The following is an 18996-nucleotide window of genomic DNA, read 5'->3' on the forward strand; positions in this document are numbered from 1 at the left end:
TGTCTTTGAATTTGTTTCTGTAGTCACCCTGGCCCAACACAGTGGCTATTTGAGAGAAAGCCACAAAATATTGCTACAAATGCATAGAAACCTTTTTTAATAAAAATATCAAAATGTAAAGCCACTGTTCCTTGTTAAACCTTCTTTCTATATCAAGATAAGTAAATTTTTTTAGCTTTATGAAGACCTTCTTGTGAAAGCTGCAGCTTTATTAGGTCTTTACTGAGGAGCTAAAGCACCAAATTTAATCAAATAATAGTTTGTAGATAAGCGCCAAAGGCAAAGAAAATTAGAGGAGCCTAATTAGAACAAATGATGAACTGCATCAAAATGTAGATAAACCGGACCATCCCTTAAATTAGCAACCTTCATCATTAACAGATGAGGAAAATTCAATCCAGGACAAGGAAAATAAATATATAAATGGATGTATCTAATTTTATAAGCAGAGTTCTTATTTTTGAGAGTTCTTTTTCAAAACAAGTTTTACACTATCATTTAAGATCATCCAGGGTTGCAGAATTTGGTACTAATATATTTTGCACTGATTAAAAATGTTTTTTATTCTGTGCCATCCAATATGGTAGCCACATGAACATTACTGAATACTTGAAACGTAGCTAGTGGAGATGCGAAAGTGAACTTTAATTGTAAATTAATTAAATTTAATTTAAAATTAAGTAGGCTACCATATTAAACAATGACTTTTTAGAAGCTTTAGTGTATATGCCTTGTCTTTCTGGAATTCTTTTAAAAGTAAAGTTAAAGGAAGCTTGAAAATCTTTGATTTTTCTCATTGTAAATTAACAACGGCAAATAATAGTTAAGTAAAAGAAGCGTTTCTGGTACAAAATGTCAGTTGTGATGCATGAGTTTATTTTCCATTGTAAGGTAGCCACTAGGTATCATTAAGGCAAAAATTCCTCTTCACTTGTTTCTTGTGAACTAGGCTTTCAAACAATTACCACACACACATACCAGGGTGCCATTAACATCTTGACTCAGGTTCTTCATCTCCCCCACAATGAAAGCAACCAGGTAAGTGCTCATCTTCACACTCTCATAAAACTCATCCTGAACGAGTCCATCTTCCACAAGGACTGATGATTTCTACGAGCAAAAAAAGGGGGGAAGGTGACAGTTCTGTAACTTTGGATAGAAATAACAGTGCCAAATGAAGTGAGAAAACGAAAAGTCAACTAGAAAATAGGTTGTGAAGATGCTGGTATATTTTAATCACCCAGTGGAATTTCTGACAGAGCACAGCCTTCTCTGTCTGCTCGAACCACCCAGCATGAGCACATATTGGGTATAAAAGGTAGCTTTACATATGTATGTCAGTTAGAGATAATAAATAACAGTATTTGTTTCTTCCCTTTAAAATACCTCCAAAGCTAAAATCCTTACATCAGACCTTGGACTATTGTACTCTACTGCTACAAATTACTTTAGCGAATAAGGATTTACTGCTGCGATGCCAAGTTCCATCCGACTGTGATGTGAAATGGTTTCTTAGTGTGCCACGCTGAGGACACGGAAAGGCTCGGGAAGTCACCAGAGAAGGCTGTCATGGGCACGATAGAGGGTTACGGTATGGCTGGGAATGAAACGCTCAGCCCAACATCTTTGTTGAAGGATACATTCTGTCCTAGTCTCTCTACAAGGGATGACGGCATGGCTTCTCGAGTGTAGCTACTCCTGTGTGCTAACCATAATGGTTCCCGGAGGCTCCTAAAGGGTAACCAAAGGATCCCCTAGAGTTTCTATTTAGCATAAAAACACTGCTGCTTCGTTATGTCCTTGCCCACACTGCCTTCCATGTAAAACTGGTATTGTTATAGTTAGTCTTCAAATTATAATACAGATTTTCCACACAGCAATAAAGCATAAAAAACACCCATGATTCAAACTATAACACACGACTGCTTAGTAAAGCAAATTCACCAGGTGCCGTGAAATACCACTCTACTCTTCAGTGACAGTGCACACTGTCCCACATTTGCAAACTTTAGTGCAGAATACGTACTTTACATTTCCTACAAATACATTCTAAGTCCATGTCCTCCTTTCTTTCCTCTAGGTCAGCGGTTCTCAATCTGTGGGTTGCGACCCCTTTGGGGGTCAAACAACCCTTTCACAGGTGTCGCATGATTCATAACAGTAGCAAAATTATGGTTATGAAGTAGCAACGAAAATAAGTTAATGGTTGGGGGGTCACCACAACATGAGTAACTGTGTAAAGGGTTGCGGCATTCAGAAGGTTGAAAAACCACTGTTCTAGGTGCTGCTCCTGAGGCTAGCTTCCCGGTCAATCCAACATGTGAACATTCATTTAAGTCCCTAAGAATGCATATCATAGTCTCAACAGCGGCCTGGAAAAGGTGAAGTCAAGTGTTCTTAGTGAAGAAAGAGACACACTCATGGTTACACATTCCAAGAAACAGAACAGTACCTTGGGCATATTCGATAAAGCAGTGTGCTGCTCATCCCTTGTGATCCTGATGACAAATGCGGCTTTAAATGCTGGCTCATCAAAACAAGGAAAAGCAGATCTTGCCGCCAGGGGTTCAAACTGAGTGGCTGCAAAGTACCTAAATCAAGCACAAATTCAATCCAATAGTCATTGAGCATCTACTAGTCAAGGCACCATGACAAGTACTAAGGTAAGACATCATACAATCTTAGACATCACAGGATCTGCAATCTACGGGGAGGGGCAGAGGCTTACACAGCAGTCAGAAAACTAAGTCAGGCCCCAAACCATGTCATAAACACATAAGTCAAAGGAGGGAAGAGACGACATTCTATGGACAGTGGGCAGCACACAAACAGATGCAGAGCAGGCCATGTTCAAGGACCAAGGGTCATCAATGTGGTAGGAGATAGAAACCATAGAGACGGCTGGTCAGTGAGGCCTTTGTAAGGTTTCTAATGGAGAACAGTAAGAAGGGAGTCATTATATGCCATTAATCATCTGTACAAACAGACTCTGGCTTAACACTAACCCCTGTACTCATAACTTGCACTTTCATGAATACTAAGTAAAATAGGTGTTTGAAAAACTTAAGACTGAAAAACTGTAGTATGCTGGTTTCCTTTATTCTTTTCCAATTAATCTTTTTTTCTTCTCTTCCTACAACACACCAAACATGTGAAACATTAACTCAGTCATATATAGGTGTGTGTGTATACACATATTATTTTTGTTGAGATTATAAAGAACATAAACCAATTTAACAAGTTCTACACATTCGATTCAGTGACACTACGTTCTTTGAGTTGCATAACCATTCTCAGTTCTCCTTTCTGAGTTGTTCCTCCCTCATTAACATAAACGAACTGCCCCCCAAGCTTCCTATGTAATCTTTTAAGTCACTGTTGCCAATTTGGCCCCGTATAAATTGATCTTGAGAGCTCACACGCTCAAGGCAGATCACTCTTTAATTCAGCTAAACAAACTATTGGTCCGTTTTATGAGGTTTTTGGTTTAAGGTTTAAGGGCAATCTCAGGCCCTACTTTCAGAGGTTCATCCAGTCACTACAGTTTCAGAATTTCTGAAATCCATGAGAATTTAACGATCTATTCTGAATTTCCTTTTGATTAGAATTTTTCTAGAGGATCTTTGATCAAAATGCTCAGTAATGTTGTTAGCTGGACACATTCCCATATCATACAATTCAACATATTTTCCACTTTTAAAAGATAAGCAAAAAAGATGCGAAACTTGAGTTCAGAAGACTAAAACTCACTGACCTAAGTTTCACTTTCCTAGGTTGATAAATCAAGAATGAGAATCATCTCAAACATGCAAGGTTTTTGCTAGAACCAAGTACGACTGTTTAAAGTTAAAACTACTTTCTACCACAAAGTCCTTTATGGAGGCCTTTTTTATACATGCTATTATGGCTCTAAGGCTTCGTTTTTTCACCTTGAAATTTATTGCATTTTCCTTCGTAATAAGGAGCACTGGTGGTACAGTTACATGTTAACCTGCTAATCTGTAGGTCAGCAGTTCAAAACCAGCCACTCCTGATGAGAAAGATAAGACTTTCTAGCCCCATAGAAACCACAGAAGCAGCTCTACTCTGTCCTATAGGACTACTTTAAGTCAGAATTTATCGATGGCAGTAAGGTTGTTTTGTTTTGTTTCTCGGCTCTAATATATAACTGTTTGTATTCAGTAAATTTCATGGAAGATATCTATGAAACAACTTAAGCATATGCTGCATCTTCTTACTCAGTCTGCAGGAGGTTTGGAAGAAGGTCACCAGTAATCAGGGAATAAATAGAGCCCTACTTGAACCATCACTTTTTGATAAAAGTTGGATCATAAAAGTCTAAAATAAAATCTCAAAATCACAATTAAAAAGAGATAGTAACTCATATCAAGGTTTCTGAGAACAGGCTGCTTGCCCATTGAATTTTGGATATCTGAAGCTGATTCTTTAATTACCCAGCTGCAGCTGTGGAGCCCCAACGGGACTCCTGGTGACCCTAGTCTGTCAGGAAGAGCTGTGCCGCTCCTCACAGACTGGCTGTTCAGAATGGAGACTGCTGGGCCTGTCCTCCACCGTGTCTCTAAGTGGACTCACATCTTCAACTGTTCACTGTTCACACCACCAAGACACCATTCTCTCTTATTAATGACTGTATTTGCTTTGGGAAACACGACATACTTTAAGGCTGCTTACTGGTTTGAAAATTTTTGCGTCAACAATTTAAATCCCTTTCAAAACCACCAGCAGCTCCAAGGAAGAAAGAGTGGGCTTTCTAGTCCCATAAAGAGTTACAGTCTTAAAGCCCACAAGGGACCACTGACTCTATGGCAGTGAGGTTGGGTTTTTAAAGCGGTTCCTGCTATAGCTCCCCAGGTATTCAGTCAGGCAGTAGGGCCAACCTTACATGCTCTTCAACAGAACACAGGGTACATTTGAAATATCAAATTCATGTTGACAGAAAGGTTTGTCTGAACCAACGCACCCTGCATACGTTACAAAGAAATATTTTGTTCTTCCACTTCATACTACTACTTCCAAGTTGAAGTCTGTTTTCATGTAGTAATTAATCTGAATCTTATTTCTAAATGTTTTAGATTAATGTTACCAGATTTTGCTAAGGCAAAACACAGGAATCCAGGTTGTCATTACCCTTCCCTAAATTGGAAAGCCTGTCTCCCTAAAGCTTACTTCTTGAGGCCTACAGGGCTAACGAACCTAGTGATAAAAAGGGGTTCCAAGAAGTGACCTATAAGATATACCGAATATACTCAAGTATAAGCTAACCCGAATATCCACCAAGGCACCTAATTTTACACAAAAACTGCCTAAAAAATGTGAAAAATTCAGCTTATACTTGAGTATATACGGTATACTCAAATGTAAAGAAAGTTGACAACATGTTCACTTTAAAAGAAAAGAAATTGAACACTTAGTATAATAAAATGTTTTCTGGAGCCCACTTTATTATTTCATCTATTGTGTTTTCTGAAGACACTAATTCAATACTTTAATTCCACATAAAATAGAATAGGGTGTGCTCAACTGATTCATCACACACATCTGTTAATTATGGTAGACAAAGGAAGCAGATTAGGCACATAAGCATGGGGCAATCAGAGGAAGACAGATGCCTGGTAGAGATCTCCAAGAAGCGCTGAAAACACTAGAGAAGCGGAGACAGAGATTTCCCCCCAATGAACAGACAGAGCCTTCTTCTTGAAGAGACCTTTCGATTCAGACTTCTGGACGCCTGCTGTAAGAAAACACATTTCTGTCCATGAAAGCCACCCAGCTGTATTTCTGTTACAGCAGCAGGGAGACAGACTAAACACACAAACTACAACAGTGGTTAACATTGCGGTTCTGAGTAAACATTGGCTATTACTGTCATCAGATTTCAGGAACGTGCACAAGAAGCCATCCAAATTACGAAAGGTCTCAAAACAAATCTAGAAATGAGGAACTGCTAAGGATCGTCCGTCAAAGAGGACCACGGTCAGATCTGTACACAGAGAAATGCGGGTTTGGCAGCAGTGTGGAGAAGGGAAGCGGGGGAGGGGAGCTAAGGTAAGTGTAGTGGCCAAGAGATCTGTTCTGAAGCTACTTGAAGAGTTCAAGAAAAAGATGCTGAAGACAGGCAGACTAAGAAATACACAAACACAGCCCCATCCTAAATATATTCACTAGTTCTTTTAGTTTACAAGCATCTTAAGTCTATCATCAACAACTTCTTTGTTACAGATTTCTTCCCTTAGATCACAGGGGTAAAGCTTCCTTATTACAAGTAATAACTCTGCAACTAATTGACTCAAATGTAACAATTATGAAGTGTTAAAAGACAGTGTTTCATTGTGCTGTCCGGAGGGTCATTAGGGAGTCGGAACAGACTCGGAACCGAACAATACAAATATAACATAGTAGGCTTTACAAACCGTTTGAGAACTACATCCCTTAAATGTTTTACCTGTACTTTGAAAATTTTCCTAATTCTGATAGAAACATTAAAGCCTGAACACCTGCACACACATACCACCACCCACCATAAGCTTAAAGCTTTGACTACGTGACAAGTTTTACACATTCTACCTAATCGCAATTCTACTATTTTGCGCATAACCACCTAAATTTAAAATAAATAAATTGCAGCAAGGAGCTCTGATGTGGGCAGAGAGATCTGTACTTCAGAACTGATCACAGAGCAAAGGAAAAGAATCAATTTAAAAGGCTACGTACTTTTTCTCATGACTTTCATCTGTGTAGGAGATGCCGTAAAACCCGTAATAAGAACTAGATATATTTGCTGAATATTCTATCTTCAAGGTGTAATTATGCCCTTCTAGGAGGGCTTCTGGGGCCACAATGGCAATTTGTTCATGAGATGGGTATTCCAGAACCTCAACTGGTTTTTCTTGGCTTAAAACTGCGGACATAAAGGTTACTTTTGAAATGTTATGGTCTGTGCTATGAAGAATGACATTCCACGTGACCTGCAGAGCCTGAATTGAGATCGTCACAGAACCCTTGAAAGTCATCGAAGTCAGGTTTGGGTGTAGGGTAAGCTCATAGCGTAGTGGCTTAATGGCAGTGGGAAGCCGGATTTGTGCCCACGGAAACAATTTCCCATTTGTTGCAAATGGTTGAATTAGTCTCATTGATTGGTTTTTCTGATGGCAGCCTTCTTTGGTAAAGGTACATTTGGGCAACAGGTAAATCACCATGATAACAGAAATGGCAACCGCGATGACAAAAGCACAGACCAACATGGTCCTGGCAGAGGGTATCGAACAAGCGCCATCAGGGCTCTGCCTGTAGCTGGCTGCGCTATTCCGAAGGCCTGAGCTTCTGTTCATGAAGGACATGCCCAGCAGCTTTGCAGACGACTCATAGTCCTCTTCGTCCTCGTCCAGCTCATGTTCCCCAAGACCTCGCACCAAGAGGCGTGAACCCCGGGGCTCATATTCCACCTCATCAGGCTCTAGAGGATGTAAACAAGGTTCTTTGGCTAAATCCACCACGTCTGGCTCTTCCTCAAACATGCTGTTTTCAATCATATTCCGGGGGAGCTGAAGTCGATCTAAAAAGCCAAGATAATAAGGACAAGACAGTGGGTTAGGAGGGGTAAAAAAATCTCACAATGAAATTTCTCTTAGCAAGACTTCTAATTTTATTTTTCCACACACTTTTTGAAGAACTCTGTTTAATCTAGGATTTTATTTCACCGCTTAGACTTACCTCCATTTCAGTGCTACTGAATTAAATAAGATGTTACTTACTGGCTCTTCCACATAAATAAAGGCATACCACAGCCATGAAACAAGAAAGCAAAGTATACAGGTTAGTGTTAAAAAGAGAGAGAACTAACCCCCATCTTTCTAGGGCGTGAGACCCAGATCCCCAAAGTACTTTCTCATAACAATCAAATCTGCTTTCAGTGATTGTGTTGGTCTCTTTGCTCAAATCTACCCTCTCCAGAGGGAAGGCCACAACCTAGTGTGCTTTTCCAGGGATGGTCCTCTCTCTACTAGGAAACAATATAATAAGAAAGCAGGGAGGAAAAACTATAAAAAATCCAATCAAATAGTAATTCTAACCCCCTCCCACCTCCACCCCAGCATTCAGGAGTATAACATATTTGCATCTGCAACAGCATTATACAGCAGTGGATCTAGGGGTGGGGGAGTAGTGGGAAATGAGAACCACATCCTGTACCTTGATGAGAATCACTGAAAAATCAACTTCAACAGGTAGTGGGGTGTATAACCCTATATATATTAGTAATTCCTATTGCCTAGACCAGAAGCATCACCTTGAGGGCTGAGTTAGTTAATTGTGCCAGCCTGGCCGATAATCACATGTGGGGCTAATTGAAAGGCAGAGGGATAAATGGGTGGTGAGCCTCGCCTTTCTAGTTCTCAGGTCTCTTGCTTTGTGATGGTCGCACCAGGGTGCAGCTGCCTTAGCAGTTCCCTGCTTCAGCTTGCAAGATTGACTTCCTACAAGACATCCCCAAGGAGAAGCCACATGGACCTATCCTGATGCAGTCCTGGGTGCTGGAGCAGCTGTGTGGAGACCCCTGCCAGCGCTGAGATGCTTATTCGTTCACTGACTCAGCTTTCCTCCTGCAGTCGGCATCATTGCCTCTGTTTTGTGAGGTGGAGGACTTTGTGGACTGGTGTTGGATTAATGGGTTAATGTTGGACTTGTTTGGGCAGCATTGGGTTGGGATGTTTTCGTGATGCACACTTTCTTCACATAAAACTCTCTCATACATGAGTTGCTGAGGATTTGTTTCTCCAAAGTACCTAGACTAATACAAGGGCACAAAGGTGAACTGCTCAGCTGCTAACCTGGAAGTTCAAACCCACCCATTGTGGCTCTGTGGAAGAAAGGTGTGTTCTACTCTGTTCTGCAGGGTTGCTATGAGTTGGAATTGCTTAAGTGGCAAAAAGCAACATGACTAGTTAGCAAGTTCTCTAAGAGTCACTGAATTTTAGCTTTTAAGAGATCCCACAAGTTACCATTTTAAACCCCTATTATCCTTTCCCCAAAAGGCAAGAAGTATTGCTATTTAGAAAGATTCCCATTTTCTCCTCCCAGCTTTTCTAACCCGAATTGGCCATCTCAGCTACGTTAGCCATCATCACTAGGCTCCATCTAGGCCAGGGGTCAGCAAACTGTACTCCGAGCCATATGCAATCCTTTCAGTACAGGCAGCTGGCTCTTAGGTTAAATTGAAAAAGCTTAAAGATTATTATTCAGATAACGGTGATTTCATTTGTTTGTAAAAATATATGGTATGGCGCTCAAATAACTTTAAAATTGTTGTGAGGGACAGGACTGGCTCGTTAAGTCTCAAAAGTTTGCGAACCCCTGACTAAACTTCCCGGTTGGGCCCAGAGTTCTCGAGACGACCTGCTTTAGTCAATCACCACAAGCATAAATTCTGACTACAACTGCCGATCATGTGTGCAACTGCGGAACCACTGAGCAAAAAGAAAAACCAGAATGGCTAGTATACAGTACAAATCATTATACAGTGAACGTCAAACTGTGAAAGCAACCAAAGAGAAGAGGCTACCTGTGCTCTCATATACCTGCCTCCAATGTAAGCCAGAGAGGCTCAAGTCCTATGTTCCCAAACTTATTTGGCCGACCACTTCATTTTCAGAAAACAAAACAACCAAAAAGCCATTACTGTACTTAACTGTCCCCCAGCAACGAAAAAGCTTTTGTATTATAGTCCATAATACAGCATAAAGTGTAGGATCTGGTTTTGCTGTGCCCTGAATCATTCAGCATGTGCGTCCCCCCTACTCTCCATCCCTCATTGGCCAAGGCAGTATCTCTCACTTTGGCAAAAACACTGATCCTTATAAGTGGCAGACAAAACGAGACTGACCGGAATACCAACACTCCCTCCACAGCCTGAAATCGAAAATAATCGGAAAGGATGAGGAATCAATCTATTAACTAGTGGGGGTGGGTGGGATGAACAAAGCGCTTTTTGAAATGACTCTACATTATTGGTTTTATTGGACTATTTCTTCAAATAAAAGGAGGAAAGCAAATGAGGGTTGGGAGTATTTAGTTTAGAAAAAAAGGAATTTTGGTTTATTTGGTGGCTTTGTTCGTCTCTAATCTTTCAAGTTTATTTCCTACTGTCTAAAAAAGAGGTTTCAAACGAAACATCCACCCTCCAATCAAACGTCAGATATTTTTAAACCTTCTAGCTGCTAGTCTATTATTTCCTTAAGGATACAATTCAGCATTGGATATTTCTGGCACACAGGGAATTACTATGATCAATATGTTCAATGGATCATAACTATGGATAGCCTTGAGAAGAATGGGAATTCTAGCACACTTCACTGCTCATGCCGAATTTACACCTGGATCAGGAGGAAGCTGTGTGAACGGAACAAGGGAGGTATGGAGAGAAGCCAAGAGGACAGCACAGAAAGGCTGCTGGCCTGAGAGTAACTGACCAAGAAGTCTAACTTAAAAGACAGACTGATGTCTAGATTTCTCTTTTTCTATTCTCTCATTCCTATCCCTGGAGGAGCGGAGGTGGTGCTAGGACACAAACTGCTACTTCCCTCCTAAAATTCGAGAAGGGTTTCTCTTTGTACCCAGAATACAGTGAGAATCCCTACAGGAGCCTGTAAAGCCTTGAATGGACTGGATCTGCCGAGCCTCCCCAGCCTCATTTTGTGACATTCCACTTTGTTTTCAATCCTCTGGTCTGCATACGTTTTTCAAATGTGCTGGTTCCTTTCTAAATCTGTACTTTTGTATTGTCTCTCCAACTTGGTTAACACTCTTATCTGGCTAAATCTCTCACTTACCTAGTGTAATTTGAAATACCACTTCCTGAGGACGCCCCCATGCAAATCATATTTCGCTGTAATATTCTATCATAAGCCAAACATACTGTCACTGAGTCAATTCCAACTCACAGTGACAATACAGGACTGAGGAGAACTGCTCCATAGGTTTTTTGAAGCTGTAAATCTTTACCAGAGCAAAAAGCCTCACATCTTTTTCTCTTGGATCTATTACTAGTAAGTTCGAACCGCTGACCTTACAGTTAGTAGCCAGATGAATAACCACTATTCACCAGCACTCTACTCTATCATAGAACTTTGCATTTCTTCCTTTACCTCTGATTCCTTACCATTTAATTTTGCTGCCATTGTTATAATATACACAGCAAAACATATACCAGTTAATAGTTTCGACATGCACAACTCCCTAACATGGATTGCATTCACCAGGTTAGGCAGTCATTTTCATCCCACTTTTCTGAGTTGTTCCTCCTTCATTAACACAAGACACTGCCCAGAAGTTCCTATCTTAATATTTTGAGTTGATGTTGTTGATGATATCACTTTTATCCCATACAGAAAGTTATTTAAAAAGGAATGTATGTCTTCCAAAAAAAAAAAAACACAAGAAAATGTGTAAACAGAAAGAATCTCAGCAGAGAAATGAAATTTTAAAAAAATAGTAGAAATCCTAGAATTAAAAGGTACAAAAAAAGTTGGAGATAACAGAGGAAAATTAAATAGGAAAAGAGATTAAAGAAAACAAATAGACAGGAGGGGGAAGGGAAAGTGAGGGAGAAAGGGGGAACAGATTACAAGGATCTACATATAGCCTCCTCCCTGGGGGATGGACAGCGGAGAAGTAGGTGAAGGGAGACAACGGATGGTGTAAGATTTGACAAAATAATAATAATTTATAAATTATCAAAGGTTCATGGGGGAGGGGGGTGCAGGGAGGGAGGGGAAAAATGAGGAGCTGATACCAAGGGCTCAAGTAGAAAGGAAATGTTTGAGAATGATGAGGGAAACAAATGTACAAAAGTGCTGGACACAATGTATGGATATATGGATTGTGGTAAGAGTTGTACCAGCCCCCAATAAGATGATTTTTTTAAAAAGGGAAAATGAACAGAACATTTAGGATATTTGGGCCAATAGGTGATGGTCACCTATCACTCACTTACTGTCTTTCTTGTTCTTTGACACTTGGCACTTACAATAAAAAATCTACTACCCAACCACTCTGCACATTCATGAACTATGTTGGGCAGTTGCAAACACGGAGGCCCTAGACGAGAACAACACTATTTATGGTAGTCAAGGCTATCTGTTAACTTGGAAGGGCCACAGTTCTTGGCAGTTTGGCAGTTGAGCAATGCTATATTTTGAAAGTTGTGGTGTGATACAACCATCGTCCATTTTTTATTGCCAATTTTCACATAACAACCTTGTCTTTTGGGACCTACTCACATCGATAAGTGAGGAGCTGGTATATAATTGGAGACTCAAAACATTAAGGCAGAAGTAGTTATTGAAGAAGTAACGTTTTAAAACATAAATGAAGTTTGGTGAAAAGTACCACTTTCCAGATGTAAAAATCTCAGCAAATCCGGAACAGAATAAATCTAAACAGATCCACAGGGAGGCACATAATGGTCAAACTGCTAAAAACCAAACATAATGACACAATCTTGAAAGCAGTCAAAAAACATGTCACATATAGAGAAACAATGGCATTCTGCAGCATCGGCAAAAGATGACAGAACAACATTTTAAGTGGCTAAAAGGGAAAAATAGGCAACTCAGAATTCTGTATCTGGAGAAAATATACTTCAAAAAGAAGGGTGAAGAAATAAACACAATGCAACAAAGTGAAAACTAAAAAAGTTCTTCTCAAATAGATGTGCACTATAGGAAACTGTAAAGAATCATCTTCAGGCTGAAGGGAAGTGACACCAGATGGGAGCATAGATCTTCAGAGAGAAAAGGGTCCGTCAGGCGTGTAAAGTTGGTGAACAATGAAATGGAACACATGAAGACCAACATCCTAGGCATGAGTAAGCTGCAATGGGCTGTAACTGGATATTCTGAATCAGAAAATCACGTTATTTACTGTGTCAAGAATAATAAAATCCAGAGGAACATTGTGGCATTCATTATCAAAAAGGGCATTACAAAATCAATCATGTAGTACAATGTTGTCTGTGTTAAGAATAGCTCTACCTCCATTTAAGAAAATCCAAGCAACTCAACTATTATTCAAATTTTTACACCAACCATGTCAGCTAGTGATAAAGTTGAAAATTTCTACCAATGACTTCAGTCAGAAAATGATCAAACACGTAATCAAGATGTACTGATAGTTACTGGTGATTGGAATGCAAAAGTTGAAAACAAAGGGGAAACAAGAGTAGTTCGAAAATATGGACTTGGTGATAGAAACCAAGCTGGAGATCAAACTGTAGAATTTTGCAAGACCAATGACTTGTTCATGGCAAACAATTTTTCAGCAACACAAAAGGCAATGGCATACAGGAGATGCATAGAAATCAAACTGACTACATCTGTAGGAAGGGACAAGGATGCTCACTATCAGTAACTAAATTAAGGTCAGAGGGTGACAGTGGAACAGATCATCAATTGCTCAAATGTATATGCAGGATGACGCTGCAGAAAATAAAAACAAGTCCATGAAAGCCAAAATATGACCTCGAGTCCATCCCACATGAATTTTGAGACTACCTCAAGAACACTAATGACAGAAGACCCACTGAGCTGTAGGATGACATCAAGACCATCATTCATGAAAAAGCCAAAGGTCATTTAAAGACAGGAAAGAAAGAAAACATCAAAGTGCATGCCACAAGAAACTCTGGAATATGTTCTTTGTTGTAGAGTAGCTGAAGCAAACAGAAGAAATGATGACGTCAAAGAACTAAACAGAACATTTCAAAAGGGAACTCAAGAAGAGAAAATAAGATACTATAATGAAATGTGCAAAAGCCCAGAATTAGAAAACTGAAAGGGAAGACCCTCAGTATACCTTAAATTGAAAGAACTTGAGAAAAAATTCAAGCTTTGAGTTGGAATGTTGAAAGACTCCGTAGGTTAAATATTGAACGATGCAGGACGCATCAAGAGAAGACAGCAAGAGTATACTGAGTCACCGTACAAAAGACAAGACAAAACAACAAAACTGGTTGATAGCCCACCATTTCAGGAGGTAGCATATGAGCAAGAACTGTAGGAAGAAGTTCAAGCTGCACTGAATTGAATGCATTAGCCAAAATCAAGGCTTCAGAAATTGACAGAACACCAATTAAAATGTTCCAACAAGCCGATGAAGCACTGGAAGCACTCATTGGTCAATGCCAAGAAGTTTGGAAGGCAAGCTCCTTGGCCAACTGACTAGATGAGATCCATATTTGTACACAGACTGGTAACAGACCAGAAAGTTCACGCTATGGAACAATATCGCTGATATCATATGCAAGGAAAATTTTGCTTAAGATCATTTAACAGTGGATGTAACAATATACTGACAGGTAACTACCAGAAGTTCAGGCCAGATTCAGAAGAGGACATGGAATAAAGGACATCATTAATGATGTTGGATGGATCTTGGCTCAAGGCAGAAAATACCAGAAGAGTTTTGTTGTTTTTGTCTTGTTTTTTGTACGGTGACTAAATAGCAGAGCTACAAAATTGTTAAAATTGAAAATGACAACAGAAAAATTAGAATTCCTAGCTGGAGATTGTTGCCCTTCTCTTATATTGATTGAATAAGCAGACAAGAGAAGGGACTAACCTTGTTCACATGTAGTGCAGAAAACTACTTGACAAGGCACTTCCCTCCAAACGACTTCCCTGAGGGATCTGGGTAAGAGACTAAACCACACTCACAGCAGGAGCCAACTCACAGGGACCCTAGAGGACAGGGCAGACCTGTGCCTGTGAATTTCTGAGACTGTGACACTACTGGGACTGCAAAGCTCCATCCTTCTCCTGAGGTTTCCAACCCGGTAGTTAGCAGCCCAATGAGTAAGCACTCCGCCACCCAGGCTCCTGCTGGGTAAGAAATGGTAGGGGAACTTGCTGATAAGATGACATGGTTCAGTTGTGAGTAGTTGGGTTTTGTTTTGTTTTTAAATCATTATACTGGGGCTCATACAACTCTTATCACAATCCACACATACGTCAATTGTGTAAAGCACACTTATACATTATTTGCCCTCATCATTCTCAAGACTTGATTTCTACTTGGGTTCCTGGAATCAACTCATTTTCTTTTTTCCCCTCCCTCCCCCTCGCTGTTCCCCCCTCTCATGAACCCCTGATAATTTATAAATTATTATTTTATCTTATCTTACACAGCCCAGCGTCTCCCTTCACCCACTTTTCTGTTGCCCATCCCCCAGGGAGGAGGTTATATGTAGATCCCTGCAATTGGTTCCCCCTCTCTACCCTACCTTCCCTCCAGGTATCGCCGCTCTCATTACTGGTCCTGAAGGGTTCATCTGCGCTGGATTCCCTGTGCTTCCAGTTCCCATCTGTACCGCTGAGTAGTTGTTAAACAAAACTTGTGATTGTAGAACCTTGGAACTCTACAGTGGTAATTCCAAGACTCATCCCCAATTATGATTGGTTCTATAAAATCTTTCTTAACTTTGAGTTTTTGAAAAAGACTGATGGAAAGATTAGCTTTTGTGCTGGTTCAGTGAGTTTGGCACACAGAGCCGAAAGCTTCTTGAGGCTAACAAGTTCACCTAAAATTGAAAACGTCAAGCCATGTGAAATCCTAACTTCGGTAGGGACTGCATCCATGGTTATGTCTCCAGTGCTCTTTCAGATAGTTGCTTCATAAGAACATGATCCAGAAGAGGCAGCATTCCCTTAAACTTGTTGCAAAGCTCCAGTGATTTGGGAGATGTCTACTTGAGTTTTGTTAAAAATGTGGTAATAGCACTGATCTCAAAATTGGGCTTTTCCATTGCATAAAAAAATGTATGTACATATATATATTTCATTTGAAAGGCAATCTAAGCAGACTGACAAGTATATTACTGAGACAATTTGTTTGTAGACATCCACTGACCACAGAGACATGCTTAAACATGTCTTGTTTTAGAATAAGCCATGAGAGTAATAAATTGGAAACCCAGTAATACTTTTTTTACCCTTACATTTAAAAGTAATCCCAGGAATTGCTATTTAAAGAAAACAGTGATCTCTTCGAAAAAAAAGAAATTTTCCAGCCCCCCCCAAAAAAAAAATGTACTTAACATCCATTTCTATGCTAGGATTTTAAACTTTTCATCTTAAAAATAAAGAAAGGAAACCCGAGTTAAGTATCATTTACAATTTTAACTGAGTACTTCTCAATAGGCAAAATAAAAATGTGGCCCCATTTTTCACTTCGATTAGGTTAAGAACATGAAGGCTCACTGTGTAGAAGTACAAGCATATAGCAGTAGTTCCAAGTTGCAACTATGTGGAAAAAAATCTCCACCTCTAGCACTCTTATTCTGGATATCAAAGATCCAATCGTCAAGATTATACCTAAACTAATTGAACCAGTCCTCAGACCCCAGTCATGTTGCCACAAATCCACAAAGCACAAACCATTCAGCATCTGCTCAACCACTGACCACGCAGAGGCATGGCATTGCAAAAGTCCAACGACCTTTGTAAACATCCTGGTCTTCTTCCAGCATGTATGGCTGCTGTGGTCACTTCACCTTTGGATGTACCTTATTCCACTCTCCTCAGGCCACAGGCTCCCCTCTCTCCCTCTTCAAGACACCTTGTTGCCATCATCGGTTGCTGCGGAGTAAATGCCAACTCATGGCTAGTGCCCCAGTAGGAATGGCTCCATGGGCTGTGACACGTCAGAAGACTTGTCTTCCAAAGCACCTGGGGTGGGTTCATTACAAGAGACCAACATACTCTTCTCGGATTCCAAATTTCTTTCACTGATTAAAACCAATCCAACAATTATTGGTATAAATTTTCTACTCTGACTAGTTTCCTTCCCCTCCCTAAAATATTACACCGTAAAAATTAAAATGCACAACTATCATCGACAGATTAAAAGGGTTAGAAGCACTACAATAAAAACATGCTTAAATGGACCGTGAAAAAAAAAAGAAAGCAAAAATAACTAAGACTTCCATAGATATAATTATATTCACTTTTTACACTTTCGGTAATATAGAAAAGCAACTTGATTTGTAGTATACTCAACCTTATCTAGTTATTGTTCTAAAATGGTCTTGCCAATTTGGAAGGGCAGACCTGTTTCCTGGTAGCCACTCTACATAGACAGGGGGCTGGTGCTGTGGGTTAAGTGGTCGAACTGCTAACCACAGTCAGGTCAGCGGTTCAAACCCACCAAAAGATCTAGTCTCCGAGACCCTAATTTGCAGTTCTATTTTGTCCTACAGGGTCAATGAGTCAGAATAGACTACATGGCAGTGGGTATCAGACAGAGAACTGTTTTGTTTCTGATTTTTAATAATTATGCTGACTGCCCCATCAATGTTCTGTTGAGGCTACAGGAAGAGATAAAGACAACCATTCCATACTGTTGAGTCACCTTCTCTTTCTCCACTGAGACCCTGGCAGGCAGTCCCCAATCCAGGAAACAGAAGTGGTGCATACTGCACACTTTCATACTTAGACGAAATACTGAGTTCTAAAACCTGCTCCTTTTGAAATAATAGGCACATGTGGATCCTAGTAACTTTTGTACACTATGAAATTACAAGTTGAAAGTGAAAAAGAGCTCCAGACCTAGCTTATTCCATAGAGAAAGGAATTTTTGCATATGTTTACTGAAATTATAAATTTTGCTTGGCACAGAAGAGAATTCCTATGAGACACTCTTAGGGTAATGCATCTTTGCAGCCCTGCTGCCTCGCTGGGAAGAGTCTGCTATAAATGTTTTAAGTAGCAACACTCAAACACACTGCAATGAAGACTTCATGAACATTACCTCCATGCTGTGGATAAAGTCTGTGATGGCTGAACCCAGGTTTTCTGAAACTTGAAATAATGAACAATTAATATACTATGAAGTTGACAAGGTCCTTATAGACTGGCAGTGAGGATGGGTCTTAATCAATAGGGCTTAGTAGTAAGTACTTCAGGAACTATGAGCTCTGAGTCACACTGCATCTGGTTAGGATTGCGATCTCTTGCCACATCTTTCTCTTCTTTCCTCCAATCTAGCATATAAAATCAATTATGTTTTAGGAAGAATAAAGTATAGTGAGGGGTAGCCAGGGAATTCTAGTCCTGGCTCCATCATTTGTTTTGGAATCTCTGCTTTATCATTAGTAAAAGGGGGATAGCAATACCTGTTCAATCCTAGATTATAATCTGGCAGTCCCCCTTAAACTATAATCTAATTATAATGATCATGGGGATCAAACGAAGTAAATGGATGACAAGATTTTGTAAACAAGTTCTGCATTAATAGGGAGTCCAATGCTACTATACTGAATACTCACTGGAGGGAGAAAAGACTAAAGACTTGGCGGATCTGCTCCTTTAAAGAGTATAACCTAGGAAATCGGAGAAACAGTTCTAGTCTGTCCTGGGGGGCTGCGAGTCAGAATCAGCAACAACAAAAACATACTACATACTTAGGGTAGGAGCGTTAACAAGGAAATCAGCCCATCTTTTAGGTTTCACCTACGTACTCTCATGTTCTCTTTTAAACCCACAAGTGCCATTTCCTCTTCACATCTTTTACTATTCAAGATGTTTCAACGTTACTTTGCAACACATATTAGAGGGTAAATTCGTGAAATAAAAGGAGCTCCAAAGCCTCATTTGGCTTCCTATCCAATAAATACCAAATGATCAACATAAACAACTCTGGCCCATATAGAACTTTACTCAGAATGGAATAGGGTAATTTTAGGCATTAGTTCCTGTTTCACAGATATATATATATATGTGTGTGTGTGTGTATACTTTTAGTTGTCTGACTTCTAAGACATCTGTCAACTGGCTTTTTTTTCTTTTCTTTTAGTTGTCTGACTTCTAAGACATTTGTCAACTGCCTTTTTTTTCTCTTTTTTAATCGTTTTATTAGAGGATCATACAACTCTTATCACAATCCATACATACATCAATTGTGTAAAGCATATTTGTACATTCATTGCCC

The 18996-nt window shown here is 39.8% G+C and overlaps 1 protein-coding gene across 2 annotated transcripts in view; it reads right to left on the reverse strand.

Annotated features, from left to right (window-relative positions):
• LOC101651260 (leucyl and cystinyl aminopeptidase) overlaps window positions 1-18996 on the reverse strand; it is an 89037-nt gene that overhangs the window by 44129 nt on the left and 25912 nt on the right. For both annotated transcript variants that reach the window (XM_004703474.3, XM_045285076.1), the window contains exons 2-4: window positions 6733-7573; window positions 2453-2591; window positions 979-1110 (exon numbers count right to left, since the gene is read on the reverse strand). In XM_004703474.3, coding sequence (XP_004703531.1) covers window positions 979-1110; window positions 2453-2591; window positions 6733-7573 — 1112 coding nt within the window. The remainder of the gene's footprint in view (window positions 1-978; window positions 1111-2452; window positions 2592-6732; window positions 7574-18996) is intronic.

Source organism: Echinops telfairi, unplaced genomic scaffold (assembly GCF_000313985.2).
Source record: "Echinops telfairi isolate 266 unplaced genomic scaffold, ASM31398v2 ScPeMD7_7469;HRSCAF=8507_1, whole genome shotgun sequence".
NCBI lineage: Eukaryota > Metazoa > Chordata > Mammalia > Afrosoricida > Tenrecidae > Echinops > Echinops telfairi.